The sequence below is a fragment of the Prosopis cineraria genome, unplaced genomic scaffold (genome assembly GCF_029017545.1).
Source record: "Prosopis cineraria cultivar Desert tree isolate PC_DT_omini unplaced genomic scaffold, ASM2901754v1 PC269, whole genome shotgun sequence".
NCBI lineage: Eukaryota > Viridiplantae > Streptophyta > Magnoliopsida > Fabales > Fabaceae > Prosopis > Prosopis cineraria.
In genome coordinates, this window is record NW_026555596.1 from 25345 (window position 1) to 47040 (window position 21696).

The 21696-nt window shown below is 31.5% G+C and overlaps 1 protein-coding gene, 1 long non-coding RNA gene and 2 pseudogenes across 3 annotated transcripts; 2 read left to right on the forward strand and 2 right to left on the reverse strand.

Moving 5' to 3' along the window:
• Positions 1–213: 213 nt before the first annotated feature.
• LOC129296144 (uncharacterized) lies at positions 214–2615 on the forward strand. Its single transcript, XM_054934735.1, has 4 exons — positions 214–311; positions 452–661; positions 1483–1738; positions 2457–2615. Exons 2-4 carry the CDS (start codon positions 649–651, stop codon positions 2500–2502), a joined length of 315 nt encoding a protein of 104 aa, XP_054790710.1. The 5' UTR covers positions 214–311; positions 452–648; the 3' UTR covers positions 2503–2615.
• Positions 2616–3842: 1227 nt separating this feature from the next.
• On the reverse strand, positions 3843–6615 carry LOC129296145 (receptor-like protein 19; annotated as a pseudogene).
• Positions 6616–9699: 3084 nt separating this feature from the next.
• LOC129296146 (uncharacterized) lies at positions 9700–12952 on the reverse strand (annotated as a pseudogene).
• A 1203-nt stretch (positions 12953–14155) lies between these two features.
• Positions 14156–16626, forward strand: LOC129296142 (uncharacterized). 2 transcript variants are annotated; one of them, XR_008589700.1, is made up of 3 exons: positions 14156–14456; positions 15689–15760; positions 16196–16626. It is a non-coding gene; the product is annotated as an uncharacterized LOC129296142 (long non-coding RNA). The 2 variants fall into 2 exon arrangements; XR_008589701.1 differs by having other exon boundaries at positions 16232–16626.
• Positions 16627–21696: the final 5070 nt, after the last annotated feature.

The window sequence follows — 21696 nt, forward strand, 5'->3', positions numbered from 1 at the left end:
CACCTATAAGCCTGCCACCTCCTCCCAGAACCCTACCACCTTCACCTCCGCCGCCTCCTCTTCCACCGGTTTGCCCTGCAACTCCTCCTTTCCCAGCACTGTCAACATCTCCTCCGGCGCCAGCTCGTCTAAATTTTGATTATTTTTCACTAATCTTGAGATGGCCAAATGGATTTTGCAAGATGGAAAATGCAGATTGCCAGCTAGTTGTGCCAAAACAATACTTCACCATTCATGGGCTCTAGCCATCTAGAAATTCTAGAGGAGACAAAACGTGTTGTCCACCATAAAATCCCATCACCGATGATATAGTAATTTCATTACAAATCTTATTTATTTTCAAAAAATGTTTTATTTTTAGTTCTAACAAATAACTAATAATGAAACTCCCTTCCTATTCAATCATCGTTTTGCATAATGTCTCTCTCTCTCTCTGTTTTTTTTTTTGTAGCTTAAAACATTAAAGGGGGATTTGTTGGAATATTGGCCAGCTTTAGAAGATGCGTCCAGCTTTGATAAGGGCAAGGAGTTGTGGGGAAGACAGTGGTTGAAGCATGGAACTTGTTGTCAGGAAAAATACAATGCAAAAGATTACTTAAAATTGCAACTCAATCTGCTCAGAAATATTCTAAACTTATTTTGGAAACGATGATAAAGAAAGGTACTCTACAACTCTACACTTGCTCATGTGGGTACTCTCGGGGATGCAACATGGTGCTCATTGCCCATCACATTTAAAAAAATTTATTTCATATTTATCAAATTAAAAAATTATAAATTTTAATAATAAATATGTTTATCACTAATTTGGATAGTAGATATTTAATCTAGAAAGTTCAATTTAATATTAAAATTTTTTAAAATTTTTATAAATTAATTACCTATAATTCATATCATATGTACTCTAAACAATCTAAGTTTAATATTAAATTATTTGTATATATTTTTATTTCAGTAAATCCTATATTAAATATAAAGATAATCTCATAATTGGCACTTATCAAAGAAAATATTTGTGAAAAACAAATTATAAGTTAAAAATTTTAAATCTGAACCATTATCTGGATAGTCATTTTATAAAAATTATAAAAAAATTTTAATATTAAATTTGAACCTTCCAAATTAAATTTGAACTATCCAAATTAACGATAAAGTAGATTTATATTAAGTTTGTTATAAATTTGTGTTGTAATAAATTAAAAGTTATAATTTTGAAGTATTGGAAACTTGGTTATAGAACAAAGGCATATATACAACTCATCGTTCTCGTACAAGTATATTTATTAGATTTTTAATAAACTATTCACATTTTTAATTTGTAAGTATAAGAACTATGGTTTATTATTAGGATTTCAATAATTGAAGGTCTATAATTTTCATTAATATCCTTATGGGATCTTTAATTGTCATTTTTCCAAAGGCCAATATTGGACATTATCAATAGATAATTTGATAAAAATTTTGGGTTTGATGCATACATAGATATCCTTCCTGATGGAACGATGACGTACGAGGCAGATAAAGTACTGCAAGCAATTGAGGAAGCCACAACAAAAAAGGCAGCCATAACATGCAAGAAAGACAAGTCTGGTAAACTACAATTCTTTGAGATTCGGATCTGTGTTACAAAAGCTGGAATCAGTTTACAAGATTGCACAAAGGCAAGCGCCACTTGTACTGCTGCTCCTTTCATCTTTGCCTCACCACCATCACCACCTCCTCCACCACCTTTGCCGAGGTAAGTTCAGTCTATAAATCCTTTTCTCTAATGTTTGGATATATTTTTTTAAAATTATAATTTTTACAATACTACATAACATAATCAATCATATTAATCAAATTTTTTATAATCACCAATGGATATCCAAACGAACCTTAGGGGTATTGGGATATTTTTTTTATAATTAATTTTGACATGTAATATATAGTATTTGAAGATATTTTTATACAACTATGGTTTTAATGACTTGATTTTCAATTCTATTTTATAAATAAATTATACCACGTAACATAATCAATTATATTCAAAGTCAATTATGTTAATAATTTTTTATGTGCATGAAGGGGGGGAGAGAGAGAGAGAGAGAGAGAGAGAGAGAGAGAGAGAGAGAGGGAGAGATTGTTCCTCATGTCACTTAGGTCTCACTTTGTTGTTGAAAAAGAAGAGAATGGAACCAATTGAAAAAATAAAGATAAAAATAAGATAATTAAAATGTGAAAGTGGATAGGTTAACTATATTCATAGGAGAGAAGGGTAATTTAGTTCAAGGGTTGAAAGTCATGATTTAGAGGTTCTTGAAAATTGTGATGATTCTCACATTTTATTGAGTTTTAACATGTTTACAATAAAAAAAATAGTGTTTTAGTTTATTTTTGTTTTAATTTTTTTAATCCATTATATTCTCATCCTTTCTAGCAACTAAACGAAACCTTAATTTGATTTGTTTTTCCTACAGATTTGTGTCATCAATCTGGGAACTGGAGGAAGCAGTCGAGCTATAATCACAGAGCAACAATGATGGATCGTAGAAGGAAATGAAGAAAGCAACTGAATTAAATAAAGGGCCAGGTTATCTAGCTGGCTTGTTGCCTGATGTAATATAATGAATAAATTAAAAATTTATTTACATATGAAATAAAGATGAGTACTTCTCTACTCATATGAAATTATTCACCAACACAAATTCCCTAACGACACGCTCTAGCAAGGTTTAATGATGAGATTTTTGAATGATTGAACTTGAAGCTATCATTTACTATAAATTTATTGCTTTTTAAATATACAAATCATTTAGGAGTCATTTGGTTGCTTGAAATGATATGAATGGGATGGGCTAAAAAAATAAGAATAAAATTGAACTCAATTATTCAATCCCTCATGGTAAACATAAAAATATTCAATATATTTTAAATGTAGAAATTTTCGCACCTATTAAAAATTTCAATAATCATGACTCCCAGCTTCATAAATTAAATTACCCTCCCCCTTGTAATTATAGTTAACTTTTCTCTTCTCCGTATTTTGTTCATTGTATTTTTATTTTTATTTTTTCAATCCATTTCATATTCTTTTCAAGCAAGGAAATGAGCCTTGTATTTTTCTTTGATCTTCTTCTTCTTCGTTGCTCCTTTTCTTTTGTCTTATTTCTTTTGTCTTATTTCTTTAGGTTTTTAAAAGCAATCTTGTTTTCACATGCGACTTCCTCCTCCTCCTCCATTTTCAACTCAGTTTTTCAATAGAATTTTGCTATTTCTCTAGACCAATTACTTGGCCGCTTTGCCAATTCACTAGTTCGGTCTTAAATATCATGTTAAAATAGAAATCATAAAAGACTAGTTGCAGATTATTTTTTTTAATTAAGAAACTTAAATGTCACTGGAAGAAAAAATAGCAAAAATGACCAAATGGGATGATTACATGCTGAAACTTAAATGTCACTTGCAGATCAGATGGGAAAATTCCAGGTTCTTTTTACTAAATATCTTCACCACTTGATCTTTTTTTTAGCAATTGTTCCTTATCGTTATAGGCATCTCAATTTCCTTGTCTTATCACTTTTTGGATGGCATTATACCATGAAAATTGCAATATTTATAATATATGAAATTATTGATCATCTAAGAGCATTTTCATCAATTTCATTTTCTTACACTTTAACAAAGCCCTTATACCTTAAGTATCATTTTAAAATTTTCATGGACAAAAGTGTGATGAGACTAAAGTATCACTTTCCCCTGTTTTTATAATTAAACGAGCTCAATATGAGATAATGTCCTTGAAGGTCACATACATGCATTTATTACATTGCCATATTTTTCTTTTAACCTATACAATACACCTATATGCTTCAGGATAAGCATCACATACTCTAACTAAAAAAAAAAAGAGAAAGAGAAATTGCGCTCTGGTTTTGTTCTCAGTGAATTTAGAAAGGTTTCCACCTTAAACTTCTATAAGTTCTCCCCCCATGGTTTTCATATGCAAAATCAAGCTGAGGCATGATCTTCCAAAGGATTGAGTCCACATGTTTGAAGTATTTTAGCCTCCACTGCTTCCAAAAAATAAGGGGCAAGATCACAATTCCAAGACCAAAAATAAATCCCAATTCGGCACTTAAGAAATTCCAATCAATGGAACTTCTAGAATTCAACATAGATGTTTCAGATGATGGTGGTGACAATGTTGGTACTACACTAAAATTGCAATTATGTGTCAATGGAGGTCCACATAGTCCTTCATTGCCTTCAAATGAACCTACATCAAATGACTGGATTTGGGTGCCAGCTGGGATTGGTCCTATCAAGCGATTGACAGAAAGGTTTAGAACTGCAAGGAAAGATAAGCTTGCTAGTTCTGTTGGAATATTCCCACTAAAAGAGTTTGCTGACAAATCCAAAGACTCAAGATACTTCAGATTCCCTATGGATGAAGGGATATGGCCCGAAAAGGCATTTAATGACAAATTAAGAGCATGAAGTGCTTTGAAACTCATAAGCTCTTCTGGTATTGGCCCTTCAAAATGGTTGGATGAGAAATCCAAAGAAGTAAAGGCAATAAGAATCTTTACCAACTTCATTTGTCTCCCTTTGTTGACAATTGTTACTGAATCTTGGTAACTCCTACCTCCAAAATCAACAAGATAGACATCATAGAATATGTGATCAATCACAAAAGGTGGCATTGCTTCTAGAATTTTGCCTAGTTTTAGTGCAAGATCTTTTGTAAAAAGGAAGTGCAATTCATTCAAAAAAACCCATGGGTTTAATGCCATCATTGATGTCAAAAAACAAATGGCCGGATTGTGGACCAGCTTCACCATCAAGCATGAGAGCTTTCCAACTTTGCAAGAGTGATCTTGGTAGGGTACCATTAAACTTATTGTAGGCTAGATCAACAATTTGAAGAGTGTCCCAATCTCCAGTGCTATGTGAGCATGCAAGTGGGCCATGGAAATTATTTGATCTTAAAATCATGACTTTTAAGGTGGATATGTTCTTTAAGAAGCAAGGAAATCTGTCAACTAATTGATTATTTCCAAGGTTTAACACTTGTAATTTTTTACAATTGGCTAAAGATTTTGGGATAACACCTCCTAAGAAGTTTTCATTCAGATCAAGGAACCTTAAAGCACAGGAAGTTGAAAATGTATCCAAAATTTGGCCTTTGAGTTTGTTCCTTGCAAGATTTAGTACTTTAAGAGTGCTATTGATCGTTCCTGCTAAACACTCAGGAATGGCATCATTGAAGCCATTATCAAAAAGATCAAGAACTCGGAGACTTGAAATTGTACAAAAAGATTCTGGAATTTTGCCATGAAAACTATTGTTTGAAAGAGAGAGGAAAAATGTGAAATGAAGTTTGTTATCAATGTCAGATGGGTCTATATAGCTAAATCTATTACTTGAGAAATCCAAGAACATCACATATTTTGAAAAAATGGGAGTGGGGCCTTGAAGTTGATTGGAATGAAGGTCAATTACAAACAGATTGGTGCTAATATTTTGAAAAGGTCCTTCTAAATCAGTCAAAAAATTATTTGAAAGATTTAGGAATACCATAAAATCAAACCTCCAAATCCAATTAGGTATGCTACCATGAATCTGGTTGCTAGATAGGTCAAGGTAGGTTAAATTGGATTGATTCCTCAGAAAGATTGGGAATTCTTTCAACTTGCAAGAAGCTAACAAGAGCGAATTCAATATGGGAAATGTTAACAAGTCATTAGAGTTATCCCTCAAAGTTGTATCAACTGACAGGTTGTTGTGATTAAGGCCTAGTGTGATCAAATTTTCCATCTTTCTCACAGCATCCAAATGCATAGTGCCATTGAACTTATTTGAGGAAAGTTGGAGAACACTAAGCCTTCTAAATTGAAAGATGGACAAGGGAATAGGCCCTTCTAGATTATTCCCACTAACATCAAGGATCTCTAATGAGGAGAATGATGCATTTGGGAATTCATCCAATACACCCTCAAATGTATTATGAGAAAGCATAAGTTCTCTCAAAGATGGAAGTGCAAAGAGACATGAAGGAACTCTTCTGTAAAAGGAATTTCCTACTAAATCAATGGTGATGAGATTGTCAAGACTTTCAAAATGAGATGATAAAATTTCACCTGTCAAGTGATTAAGAGAAACAGATAGATACTCAAGGTTCTTGGACATGTTGAAATATGGAAGACGGCCTGTGAAGTTATTGGATGACAGATCCAGAGAAACTAGATTTGTTAATTGAGAGACTGCAATCGGAATCTGACCCTCAAAGCCAGCATTTGACAAATTTAGATGCCTCAAGTTCTTCAATTTGTGAAACTCCAAAGGAATCAATGAATGGAAGTCATTGTAGGCCAAGTTCAAGTCTTGTAGATGCTGTAGGTTGAAGAGACCGCTAGCATTATCAAGTCCCCCCGAGATAGATTCTTCACTCAGATCCAAAACTATAACAAATCCCTTATTGTTGCATGTTACTCCATTCCATCGACAACAATCGTTACTTTGGTTCCAATGAACCAATTTTTGGGACTTGGCAGGGTTGAAAGTGAGGCTATTCTTCAAATGAAGCAAGGCAGATTCTTGATGGCTGGTAAGGCAATAACCAGTCACTTGAAACATATTGAAACTGATTAAGTTTATGAAGTGGAGGGACAATATCAAGAAAATCCATGAGTAGTTATTTCTCATTGGAATATTCTTTGGAGACGAATACGGGAAACAAACTGTGGCTAGTGATGGGTTTTGCCATAATCAAGTCATCATTTTATAGATGCTTTGTGAATCACTTTATGTTGCGTGTCTATTGAAATATACTAAGAAATTGGGTCCACATGGAAGAAAAAAATTACTGAAAATGGAGTACTGATCACGAAAACCTCACTAATCTATGAGAGGAAGATGGAAAGACTAATCGACGAATTAAAACACCGTATTTTGAATGGCACAGGTGAATGGAGACTAAATATGTCACAAAAGTCTACGAAGTGAGATGCACGCAAATGAATAGAAACATCATATTAAATGCCATGGTGCCGTTCTTGCGGGGTAGAATTACGTGTCATATCATGGATGACTATTCTAGTTCCCTCAATGAGAATAAAAAAATATTTTTAATAAATTTTTCTAGCATTTAATAATAACAAAAAAGAAGAAGTAAATATCAACATAATGGAGTGGTCACGAAAACCTCACTAATCTATGAGAGGAAGATGGAAAGACTAATTGATGAATTGAAACACCGTATTTTGAATGGCACAAGTCAATGGAGACTACAAAAATATCACAAAAGTCTACGAAGTGAGATACACACAAATGAACAAAAACATCATATTTGCCCATTTGGTTTGCTTGCGTTTCACGTTCAGAAATAAAATTTCACTTTTAAGATGTTGGAAGTTGTTTGGATAAAATATTTTATAGGAAAGTACATCCTGAAAGCACATTTAAATAATGGCTGAAAGTATATTTCTAAAATGTAATTATTTAAAGTTTTTGAAAAGTGAATTTGAAAAGTAGGATGTTATCTGACCATACTACCCTAAGTTTAATCTCTTATTCTTTTATTTAAAAATAGTTAATTCATTAAAAATATAATTATCATTTTAATAATAATAATTAGTGTTAATTTTTTAGCATTATAAATTGAATAATTAATCATGTTAACTTTTGGCATTAATGTATAATAAAAATTACAAATATTTATCATATTTTCTAAAATTAAAAATTAAAAAAGTATAAATAACTAGATATCAAGTTTTTAGCATTATAGATTAAATTTTATGTTGTTTAAAATCTTTAACACATTTTTAAACATTTCAAATATATTACATTTGTATAATAAAAATTACAAATCATTATAAATCAATGTCTTTTTTGATAATTGTATATTCAAAAGCACATTTTACTATTATAAACCAAATAACTTTCAGTGTACCAAATTGACTTTTAAAAAAATATATTCAAACATAAATTTCATTACAATAACTTACTTTCACTAAACTGACTTTTGCCAAATGAACTTTTACCAAATGAACTTTTAACAAATTGAAAATCAAACACGCACTAAATGTCATGGTGCCATTCTTGAGGAGCAGAATTACATGTCATGTCATGGATGACTATTCTAGTTCCCTCAATGAGAACAAGAAGAAATATTTTTAATAAATTGTTCTAGCATTTAATAATAACAAAAAAAAGTAAATGTCAACATAGAAAATCGTGAAGTGTCCTATGTATAAGATCAACATTAATTTTCTCTCTCTACCATACAAATAAGATCAAAGTAGTACTCCTCTGGTCCTATTTATAAGGTAGAGAGAGAAAAAAATTTAATCTTATTTATAAGGAACTTGCCAATTTTCAATATTTCCCTTTACATTTTTGCCCTTATTAAATGCTTTCAATAAAAATATTAGTAATGAGATTTAAGAATATTTATTAGAAGTAAGATGAACACTTATTAAATTTTAAAACAAAGTTAATGAGATTTAAAGTTTTCCTTAGATCTGGTGAAACATGCAGAAAATGACTTATAAATACAACTAGAAGGAGTATAATTGAACATCTTGTATCAGCACAAGCATCACAGTCTAAGGGCTTGTTTGGGTTAATTATTTTAATTTAAAAACAATTTTAAAATTAAACACTAAGCTGATAGTAATAATTGCAAGTGATTAATGATATAATAGTTTATGATAGAAATTAGGACATTTCCTCTTCTGTGATCTTCCCTTATTATTATTATTATTATTATTATTATTATTATTATTATTATTATTATTTTGACATTGGGATCCACAAGGTTTGGTGCCGTTAATGAGTAAGGAACAGCTGTAAAATTTCTTGACCTGATTTAAATACCACTCTGGAAAGGAGAATTTATTTGTTAGTAAATAATTAATACATTTATTTTGCAAGATAATATTATATACTGCTATTTACTGCTGGGTGAACATTATTATGTGCCAGTCCTGCACCGAAAAAGAATTACTACAGCTTGTAATTTAAAATTGGTGTTATAAAAAAGTCTAAACCCCAATTGTCATGATAACCATGCTAAATAACACTATAAAAGTTGGAGAGAAAGTGACTCATTACTTGAATTAAAACACTTAATAAAATAAAATCGAAGAAAAGAAAATGGGAGAATTGCATAAAAGCCTCACACAAATAAATTAATTACTACAAGGTTTATTAACAACTAAACTAAGGCCATTATAATACTTCAACATAAATCTCCTTATACTGGCCAACCTACAACGCATAGTTTGATCCGTATCTCAGCTTCACTTGATAAGACAACTATTAACGCTTTGTTTAGTTGGTAAGAGAGTTGTATTAACTCTAAATATGCAGCAGTGTTGGTAGTAAAGTTTCATCCGACCCAGTTTAATGCAGCTTAGTCTGGTCCCACTAAAGTCTTCTCAACTCAACATGGAATAGTGTCAGCATACCAAATACCTACTGAATGAAAAAAAGAAGGGATGAAATGAAGATATGAATGAGAAATAAAAAAGCCAAATAACACTATTAAGTTTCAAATGCATGCCCAAAACAAAGTAGATAGTAAATTATTCACCAAATCATAACTACAACAAATTAAGCCAGATTTCCTTAACCATCAGAATGGCCAAAACCCACATCTTAACTCCTTCAATCAAGAACATTCATTCCCTCACCAAACTCTATCAGAAGGAAATTACATCAATTGACAAGACCGAACAAATTCAAGATATGAGATCGTATCCCAGCACTAAGGGAGTTTACCAATGAATACACGAGCCTCTGGATTGGAAACATGTGATAGAGGATGATAAACCCACAAACCCACCAGCCTTGCACGAGAGAGAAAACAATGGCAAGAAGATGAGGCCGAGATGGAGGACGATGAACTAGCAAAGAAGAGGCCAAAGGATGAACGAGGAAGAGAACCCAGGTGAATGAAAGGCAATAAATTTTGAAGGACTAGAGGATTCTAGTGGTTTAAACGAACTGGGGAGACACACAAGAAGACAAAGAACTGGTGTTTTGAGAGCTACTCCCTTTATCCCTATATATAAGATGTTTTTAACCAAATCACGCAAATTGATAAAAGTTAGTTATCTAATTAAAAACATAGTAACATTCCAATCTTGCCCTTAATTATTATAAATAAGAAATGAATCTCTTCTTTTAAAGTAAATTAATAGTGACGGATCCAGAAATTTTTAATTGTGGAAGCATCATATATTTACATTTATAAAGACACACTTGTAATACAAAAAATACATCATAATATATTACAAAAAATTTGAATATACATCACAAGTTTCCCCTTTAAATTTTTTTTCCTGATAAAATTTCCCTACGAGGTTTCATATTTTGATAATGTTGAATAATTTTTTCATTTTCAACATTATCAAAAAATTTCTTTCTCTATATAAGTAACCAAACAATCATTCAACAGTTTACCTCCCATGCGATTTCGCTTCTGATTTTTGATGATATTCATAGCAGAGAAAGCCCTTTCAACTTTTGCAGTTGCCATTGGTAATATTAAAGCTAATTCCACAAGCAAATACACCAAAGAATATACAATGTGCTTGGATTCCACGAGCTTTATAGAAAGATCACTAATTCCTCCAATTCTGAAAAAGACTATTGGAGGATACATCTGTGAAATAATTTTGAAGCTGATTATCTAATGCCAAAAGTTGTATAGGTGAAAATTCAGTAGGATAAAATTGAGTCAAACGAATTAACTTCTCCTTATGAAATGACGAAAATGAATCTTTTGGATTTAAGCATGCTATACAAAGGAGCAATTCAATATTAACTTCTGTAAAATGATTGTTTGACTCTTGAAGTTGTCGATCAATGACTTGATAAAATAATTCAACTTGAAAGTGATGTAAATTAGAAACTTTCTCCATTCTACGTCTTGATCTTCCTTGTATTGAAAGACTCCATTCATATTTGAAATGATAACATCATGCTTTCCACAAAATAATGAAACTTCATTGAATGAAGAATGCCAACCATCATCCATCATGTCTTGGAATCTTTGTTTTGATACTGCAACTAACTTCATAGCATTTACAATGTTTTGATCTCTTCTTTGTAATGCTTGAGACAACTCATAAATAATTCCTAGAATATTTTTCATCAAGTGCAATATGAAAACAAATTCCAATGATTGCATGGAATTTAAAAAAGCATGTGCTTCAGCTCTTTGATCTAAACTTATGCCATCTTTCTCAACAATTTCAACCACATCAATCATAGAGGAGAATAAGGAAATTAGACTAAGTAATGTACCATAATGCGAACCCCATCTAGTATCATCTGCCCTCTTGATTGTTGTTTCTTGATTCAAGCCACATCCGCTTGAGATTTCTTCCCTTTGCAAAGCTTCTTTAATCTTATCAATTCTCTTTTCATGAAGAATATCTCAACGCTTACAAGAAGCTCCAACAATAGTAGACAAATTATTAACTATGCTAAAAAATGATGCTATTTCAACATTTGCTACTGTAACAAGAACTAATTGGAGTTAATGGGCAAAGCAATGAATATAAAATGCAGTATTATTCTCTTTCAATATCAAACTTTTAAGACCATTAAATTCACCTTGCATTTTGCTTGCTCCATCATATCCTTGTTCATGTAATCTTGACAAACTTAGCCCATAGTCTACAAATAATGACTCCAAAGCTGATTTTAATGACAAAGCATTAGTATTAGAAATTCAAAGAAGATCGAGGAAGCACTCCATAACTTTCCCTTGCTTGTTCACATAACACAAAGCCACGACCATTTGTTCCTTAACTAAGACATCTCGAGATTCATCAATCAAAATTGCAAATAACTTATCTCCTAGATCATCAATTATAACATTAGTAGTTTCACTAGCAGTAGCTCTAATGACATCAGCTTGTATTATAGGAGCTGTTAATTTGAGATTTCCACGACCCTTCTTCAAAACTTTGTGAATAGTCTCATTATGATTAGCAAGAAAATCTAGAAGCTCAATAAAGTTCCCTTGATTATTGGAAGATGATGACTCATCATTACCTGAAAAGCTAACCCTTGATGTAATAAAAACTGAATACCATCAATTATTGCAGTCAAATGAATCTGATAGTCCTCTTTCATTTTATTAGATTGCCTACTTATAGCAATATCAATATATTGCTTTTGTTTCATTAAAACTTCACAATTTCTCCAAGCTTGGTTATGAAAACTATTTGGAGCTCGAACATGAACTTGAAACCTGTCAAGTTTTTTCTAGCTTGTGAATCTTTCTGTTATAAATGCTTCACCACTATTTTGTGTTGTCCAACATCTAATCTCATAAGATAACAACATAAGCAATAAGCAGCATCTTCCTTTTGACTATATTCTAACCAATTGCCATATTTTGAATACCAATCTGGATTAAATCTATGAAAGGTATTCCCAAATTATCTTTGGGGAACATTAATCTTTTTTGGTTGACAAGGACCCTTTTGTAAATAATATCTTCTAATTTCATCTCTGTCATTTGGATGATAACAAGACATTTTTGGTCTCAATCCAGGATCACGAGGAAGCTTTTTTAAATCAAATTTCAAAAATCTTGGATCTAATGTTCTATCTCTACAATCACCATGATCTTGAGAAGATTATTGTTCTGATGATGTTGCTTTTCTTTTGAAAATTTTTCCATTATAAGAAGCCTAAAAAATTCAAATTTCAATTCAAATTATTATAATGATAGTATGACATAAACAAATCAATATAAAATAGAAAAATAAAATAAAAATATGTGGAGTGTTTGTTTGTAATTGTGCTCTCACTATTCAGCATAAATTATTCAAAGCATTATCCATCTCATTTGACCATTTCAACATTCCAATATAGTATTAAGTATGGACTAATAAATAAAAAGTTGGTGGTCCCAAAAGATGGCCCTCCTTGTGTACCTGCACAAGTACATCTGCCATCTAAAGCAAAAAGCCAAGAATCACATATTCACATATCTAGTTTTTATTCTTTTATTCTCTTCCATTTTTAATAATCTATTCATTCCAATTCAGAAATTCTCATAGAGGCAAAACGCGATGATTATTCTTAAACGCAAAACCAAATCAAGCTTTGGTATAGAGTACTCTGCTAGTCCTAGAGCACCGAATGTAGAACCAAAGAGAGGCAGTCCATTAGAGACCCAGTCAACCGTAGAGGCTTAGGTAGGGGCAATGAAGATCAAGTCACAAACTCACAAAGTAGAGCAGCAAGAGTTGAATGCACGATGAAAAGTGAGTTTGCGTTTTAGGATTTTAGGGATTTTGTTTTTTTTTTTTTGTTGCTAAAGTAGTGAAGCTTATGAGGGAAGATGAAAGGGGTGTGGAAAATAAGTTTTAATTAGAAAAAAGCTAAAAATAAAATAATGGGTATAAAATATGTGATTTTTTTTATGTGAGTCTTGAAAATTAAGAGTATAAAAATAATAAAAAGACATTGAATGGCATAAGAGTAATATTGTAAATCATTGGAGGCAATTCATATCTATTAAATCGAGGCAGATAATACATATACTTCTTATATTTTTTAAAGAAAAAATATTTTTTCAGTACTCTTTCATCAATGTAGATCAATCCTTGTAAATTAATGAGAGTACTTATCTTTTTCTCTTTTTAATTTAATAAGAGTATAACAGTCCATATATTAAAAAAAATATACTAACAATATTTTATATTTAGGAACAAAAAAGGTTCTAAAAGATTTTTTATATATAGGGACAGAGGGAGTATGTAATACCTTAAAATTTAAGTTAAATTAAGATAATTTTTTCAATTAATAATTTATTTAAATTAGTTTTACAGTAAGTAGAGATGGTAGTTTAAGTGAAATTTATACTAAGAACTTTCTTGAAGTTTCAGAGTTCAAATTCTACTTAGCAAACTTCTGGTTTCATTTTGTTTTAAATTGTAGGAAATTTTTTTTGTCCTTTCTTGTAATTTTCTTTGGTCTTTTTTGTAATTTTCCTTGTGCCTTTTTTGTAATTTTCTCAAATTATTTATAGTTCGGATTTTTTTTTTTTCTTGCACGTGCAAAGAACAGGGCATCGGTTCTCATTTCCTCTCTTCACCGACAGCATGCCTCTGATTTATTTTTTTTTTTCATTGTTGACCTCTCTCTCTCTAGTACCCTCATCGGTTTCTTCATCATTTTTTTCTTCTCCCCACCGCCAACAGCTCATCCATCACCCTCCTCTCCATCTTCGTTTGTTCGCTGCAGTGGGTTGGCTGCTGAGTCTTTCTCCCTGTCATCGTCCTCTGTTTCTTCCTTGCTTTGGGTCAGTATGTGGGGCGTGGACTTCGTCTTCCTTTCTCCTCTCTGTCCGTTCGTAGCCGGCAACCATGGGCGTGCCTTTCGTTGCTGTGGCGATTTATCATTGTCACGATCTCCTCTTCTTCCGCTTGTGCTCGCTTGATCACAAGGTTTTTTTTTCTCCTCTTCTTGTTCTGTTTTGACTAGTCTAATGTGAGGATTTTTTAGTCCTCCTCTTTGTCGATTACTGCTTTCCTAGTTCTATCTATATGCTTGTAGATTTTATTTGAGCGCTGGAATAAATAATCTCTTCCGTGGCCAATATATATATATATGATGAATCTAACGTCAACGTTTCTCTGGCTTTGATTATTGTTGAAATTTTGCACTTGGTTCCTCTCAACTCTATAGTCTTTCCCACTTTACAACCCACGACACAAGCCATTGAATTGGGTGGGTTTATTAGGCATAACTACCTTTTAACTCTAAAATCTTCAAAAGTCATGAGCTACGCAAAATTATTGACAAATGACCACCATGCATACTTTTGACAGTAAAAAAAGAAAAAAAAAATCAAGTGGAAATTGCTAGTGTTAAGAGGAAGATGATGGTGGTGTGGGTTTGAATTCTTCTTGAGATTAAATTGATTCTTGATGGGGAATTTGATTGGAAAAGCATGATGAATCTAGATGGATGGAAATTTGTTGGGGAAAAAGATTCAAGATTAAAAAGCTTTATTAATTGGTTGAAATTTCTTGGAGGCTTATTTCATGATTTGGTAAATGGTGAATGCCCCTAAGGTGTTTGTTGGGGGGGGGGGAGTCTGGAAGGAAGAATTTAGTGAATGAATATTGTTAAACTTCCATTTTATACCTTGGAGAAATATGTGTAAATGTTGGCTTGAGCCGTTAGTTGGAATCTTAAGATACCAAGATAGGAGAAAGGATTAAATAGGACCATTATTATAGTACTTTATTAATTTTAAAGAAAGTATAAGAAGAGTTAATGTGGCTTATCATAGTAGACGATTGAGGATGGGTTACGAAGGACATAAGGATGAATTGAAATTTGTCAAATAATATAATGGGCTCAATGGTACTTGAAATATAATTGATTATGGCATTATCTTTAATATTGTTTGAAAAATTAAATTGTTGTTATCATGAGAAATATGGAGATGCTTATAATTTAGTTTGTATTGTATTTTTAAAGTATTTGAACATGGAACTTGGTGAAGGTAAACCTATTTAATTTTCATATCAAGGCCTAGTGGAACTGTAAACACTGCTTAAAGAGATATATGTCTTTATTTATATAAGTTGTAAGGTTAAACTAATCATTAGAATCATGTAGCACCAAAGGGAAATTATAATGACATGAGGATTGTTGGTTTGTGTGCTAGATTATTTGACGCATCACTGAAGTGAGTGAGAAATTGAGGAGGTTAAACTATAGAATTTTTGGAAACCCTCAGGTGAGTGGGTGACATTCCGAATCAATTTTTGGTAAAATATTTATAAAATTTATTTATTTAAATTTCACTATTATTCTTTTATAAATTGTACAAATATTCTTGTTAGTCTTATTTTTTTAATAATTGTTTTATTTATGGTAGAATGTTAATCTTATTTTTTTTATAATTGTTTTATTTGTGAAAACGTGTTAATTTTTTTAAGGATTTATATTGTTGATAATCAATGATTGAAACAGATATATGACGAATTGTATTATTTCTCATAAGTAGTTTAATTATTTAATTCTATGTTGATATAAAATTTTTATTGCAACAATTTGTGTATGGAGGAAATATAACAAATTTGGACAACGGAAAATGATAGTTGGATAGTATTTACAAGTGAAAATTTTGAAACTATTTTCTTACTCTATATACACGCTTGATTTTAATGAGGGGGACTAAGTTCAGAACGTTGGATGCTAACGGCAGTTCCGTTAGCCCTTGGCATGCCATGGTACACCTAGCTAGCAAGGTGCATTGGAGGTGCTAGCCCCGTGCGATAGCCAACGCATATGGAATGGAGGGATGATTATCATGAGCACTGTACTCACGCTTGTTTTCATAGGCCTCGTACCTGCGCTTGTTTTGTGGCTTTGAGCCATGCTTATTTGGTTACTTACCTTTATAGACTATGTATCCATACTTGATTGGTTATTTACTCTCGTGGACTGTGTATCCACGCTTGTTGTTCATTTTGATAAAGCCCTCCTGGATTTAAATCAAAATTTATTATTATTTTTTTATAAGTTCTCTAAAAGCATTCTACATAGCTGTATCATTACTTAAAAGTTTTATATTCTATAAGTACTATAAATTTTGATAAATTTATATGGCTTTATTAGCATTGTTTAATTTCACAGTTATATTGTTGAAGAAACTCATTATTTATTGTTAGTTTAAGTATATGTTTCATTATTTCATTGATTTGTTTTAAACCAAATTTATTAGTTACTATCTTCATAATTTTGATTGGAACGCTACTCATCAAAAATTTCTTTGGTATCAAATATTTTAGCTAACTTTGCATCTTCTGCTAATCATTGAGGGGCTCTACTGCTTCTTGGGACAGTAAAAGAACACATTAGTCATTTTTTTGATGTGAATGTATATTGTATTATACAAATTGTAACTTAATACTCCACGTATACTGTAGTTAGATCTTAAACTTTGTTGTTATTGTGAAATCTATTGTGTGGAGCTAAGCTCCTTTCTAATTTGGTTGATAGGTTTCAGTATTGTAAAAATTTTGGGACATCCTAATTACAGGGGAGACTCTGCCAAAATTTTTACAAAACATTTAAAGATTTATGAATTTTATTAATATATAACGTATATATATCAATAATTTAGCCTAATTTTTAGTTAATCAAGGCTCATGGAATATGAATTCACCTTATATTTCATGCCAGTCATGCCTTTAGTATTGAGATGTGACAGAGTACCTCTATATCTATTCAAATCTTCACTTTCTTCCCATTCCCAAATTTCCATGTCAAATCTAACTTTAAAAAATCCCTACCATCCAATTAAAATTGTCGACCATCCCCATGATGCTCTTCCCTGTTTCTTAAGATTTCATGAGTAAAGTGAGCTCTATTAGTAGCTTTAAGTCCAATAGGCTTTCAATCCTTCCAACTAACACTACTAAGAAGACAACACAAGGTACATAGAAATAAGGGAAATCCAATCTAATTCCACGTTTTACTATACTCTTTAGCTCTTACTCCCTTTATATTGTATGGGTATTGATAATTAATTCATGGTTATAAAAAAATAATGGAAAATGATGATAAAATTCATATGAATTATATAAATAACAATTTGGTTTATTGAAATGGCATAATTACATTGAAGTCTTAGAAACTTTCCTGTCATTAATAAATTAATCTAAATGACCAAATTACCCTTGATTTGTTATATTGCTAAAGTGTAGCAAATAACAAGTGCCAATCACAAGTTTTGTTTAAATAATCACAATTTTTCTTCTTAAAATCGTAAGAATACAACAAAAAAATCACAAATTCACAAGTCCTATTCATTATATTGCTGAAATGTGAACTTGTAATTTTCTGTTGCATTCTTGCAGTTTTAAAAAAGGAAAATTGATATTATTTTAACAAAACTTGTGATTGGCACTTGTTATTTGCTACACTTCAGTAATATAATGAATCAAGGACAATTTGATCATTTATATTAATTCATTAATGGTAGAAAAGTCCTCAGGGACTTCAGTGTAATTATGTTATTTTGAGGGATGAAATCATTATTTATATAATTCAGAAGGATTTTATTGTCATTTTATGATCATTCTTGGCCTGCTTTGTGGCCTAGACGTCTATGGGAGCACTTGATTGACAAAGGGATGATTGGAGGCGTCATGCGCTGATAAAACGATAGTTCCCAGTGCTGAGACCTTCTTGTTGTTGCCCATCGAGTCCTTATCAGTGATCGGAGGTTTGGATGCCGTTGGCGAAGATATGGCCTTTGTTGTTATTTCCAAACTCGTGATCTTTACTAGATTTTGATACCTACTTGAGGGCTTCTTAGAGTTTTAGACTTATGAACCTTCAGATATGTGTGAAGAATGAATTCTTGATTTTGAGACGGGCTGATCTTGATTACCTAACCAAATTTTTAGATGACTGGTAGTATTGTCTGAAAGATGGGCCTTGGAGCTTGCGCGTTCCTAAACTTCACTAACAGAGTCCAACAAACTAGAAAACAAGCATGATAAGGCCTAAATGTGACTTGCTCATGATACCATGTTAACTCATGTAAAATGTTAATAAAAGAAGAATGGCGAATTGATAATTAAACAACGTGATGAACAATACAATTCCAACTTAGAGAAGAAACCATGAATCCCAAAAACACTTTGAGATAAGGACCTTTGTTAACCTCCTTTAGAGGTGGGATGCAACCCCTTACTCAACAATGTAGTGCCCTTTATATAGATTTTTAGGGTCACTAACAAATCTAGTGATTAACTCTAATCACTTGTCACTAACAAACCTAGTGATTAACTCTAATCACTTATAACATTCCGTTATAATATTCCAACCAAAAAAATAGCAAAAATGGCCTAACGGCATGATTACATGCTGAAACTTAAATGTCACTTGTAGATTAGATGGGAAAATTCCAGATTCTTTTTACTAAATATCTTCACCACTTGATCTTTTTTTAGTAATTGTTCCTTATCATTATAGGCATCTCAATTTCCTTGTCTTATCATTTTTTGGATGGGCATTATACCATGAAAATTACAATATTTATAATATATGAAATTATTGATCATCTAAGAGCATTTTCATCAATTTCATTTTCTTACACGTTAACAAAGCCCTTGGACCTTAAATATCATTTTAAAATTTTCAGGGACAAAAGTGTCATGAAACTAAAGTATCACTTTCCCCTCTTTTCATAGTTAAACTAGCTGAATATGACATAATGTCCTTGAAGGTCACGTCCTTGCATTTATTACATTGCCACATTTTGTTTTTAAACAATGCAATACACATATGTGCTAGCTTCAGGATAAGTGTCACAAATTTAACCAAAAACATAAAACAAAACAAACAAGAGAAATTGCGCTCTGCTTTTGTTCTCAGTGAATTTAGAAAGTTTTCCACCTTAAACTTCTGTAAGTTCTCCCCCCATGGTTTTCAAATGCAAAATCAAGCTGAGGAATGATCTTCCAAAGGATTGAGTCCACATACTTGAGGTACTTGAGCCTCCATTACTTCCAAAAAATAAGGGGCAAGATCACAATTCCAAGACCAAAAATAAATCCTAATCCAGCACTTAAGAAATTTCAATCAATGGAACTTCTAGAATTCAACGTAGATGTTTCAAATGACGATGGTGACAATGTTAGTACTACACCAGAATTGCAATTATATGTCAATGGAGGTCCACATAGTCCTTCATTGTGTCACACCCTGCACGGAATATAAAATAACCTCATATTCCTTTAGCCTTAATTAACCAAAATTAAGCTAAATTATTAATATATAGTTTTTATATGTGTTTATAAAGTTCATAAAGTCTTAAATGTTTATAGAAATTTTAGTAGAGTCTTTCTTGTAATTTGGACCTCTCCAAATTCCTACAATAGCAAAACCAACCAATCAATCCAGTAAAAGAGACTAGCTCCACACCAACAAATTACATATCAGCAAAATAAAACTAGGACCTAACTACAGTATACGTGGAGCACTAACTATCATTATATAGTACAATAAATATTTACATTAAAATAAATAATTGAAGCGTGCTTTCATTGTCCCAAAAAAAAAGCAATAAAGCCCCTTAATAATCAGCAAGAGGTGCAGGATCAATTACATTATCTGAGACTAAAGAAACTTTCGGTAAGTAGTGTCCCGAGCAAAATTATAAATAAAACATGAAAAAGTAGTAATTAATAAAATTTAATTTAAAATAAATCAATGAAATATTAAATCACATATTACAACTACCAATAAATGACAAAGTTGCTCAACAACATAACCGTGAAATAAACCAATAATTTTAGAATTTTATAGGTTATCAAGAATCATAAATTAATAAAAATATACAAAAAAAATTTCAAATGATGATATAGTTGAGGAAAAAATTTATAAATAACTAATATAAAACAATAAATTTTTTTAATAAGCTCAAAGGATGCAAAATATCAAAAATAGAGGGTGCAAAGTTGTAAAATTTACATACGTTATTTCTAGTTTTTTCTAAAGTGAGGGGGTGCAAGTAAACATGGCTTTGCATCTCACTTTATTTCTATCAAATTTTTTGTTAGATTCCTTCCACATCCAATGCACTAGATTAGCTATAATAATCAGAACGACAAATAAACACGTCAACATCGAGTTTTGTTTATCTCGTGAATGCTTGTGTGTGATTGCGGCCAAAAAAGAAAAGAGTGAATGCATGTGTGTTTCTTCAAATCATTCTTCATTTCATTAACTACGTACACATCTCATCATATCTCATGCATGTGTCTATTATATAATTCAACGAAATCCCCATGATAGGGATGTTATTAATGTATTCGATCTTTAAATAATACGATATTAATTCTGTCTTCAAGATCTTCAAATATGTTAAACTTCTTACACTGACACGATAGCGTGGTAAGATTGGCATTATGCAGAAACAATTAAGCACAGAAGATAATAATAAGTTTTTTTTTTTTTTTGGGCAAAGCATTCCCTCAAAACAAATAAAGTTGACTAATCAACCTCGATCTATTGGTTGATTAGTAATCATTAAGGCATAATACATCCAGCTGTGGATCAAGACCAAAAGAACAAAAATTGTTTCATCTCTGTTAGAGTTCAGTCGTCGAATCTGATCCTTGACACTTGACTGGTTAGAATCTCTTAACCATTTTACTGTTCATTGATCATCATTGCTTTCTATTATTTTACGTAGTTGATCATTTGGTTCTTTGAACAATGTAATCTTTTTTTAAGTAACAAAGATTACCATTTTTTCTCTAAAGTTGATACCTTGAATACTTTAGAATATATTTATTATTATGATCTCGTGCATTTGTGAGATTGATTATTTTCATTTTATTATTTTATAATATTCCATGCATCACACGTGATAGTAAAAGCTGGTTGTAAAAAAAAAAAAAAAAGGTACAGCCATGATTCAATTTTTCTGGAAAGATTCCTCATGATCCACGAGGCATATATTATAATATACGCACAGCCATGCCACATCAAGCTTATCAGATCCGTCTTGGGTCTTTTATTTCTTGTTTTTATGATTTAATTTAATTTAATTAGCACTATTTTGCTTCTCTCTCTCTCCATATATATATATATAAGTTTTGGATTGTAAAATCATAACCATTTTAAAAATAATCCAAAAGTTGATATGGGAAA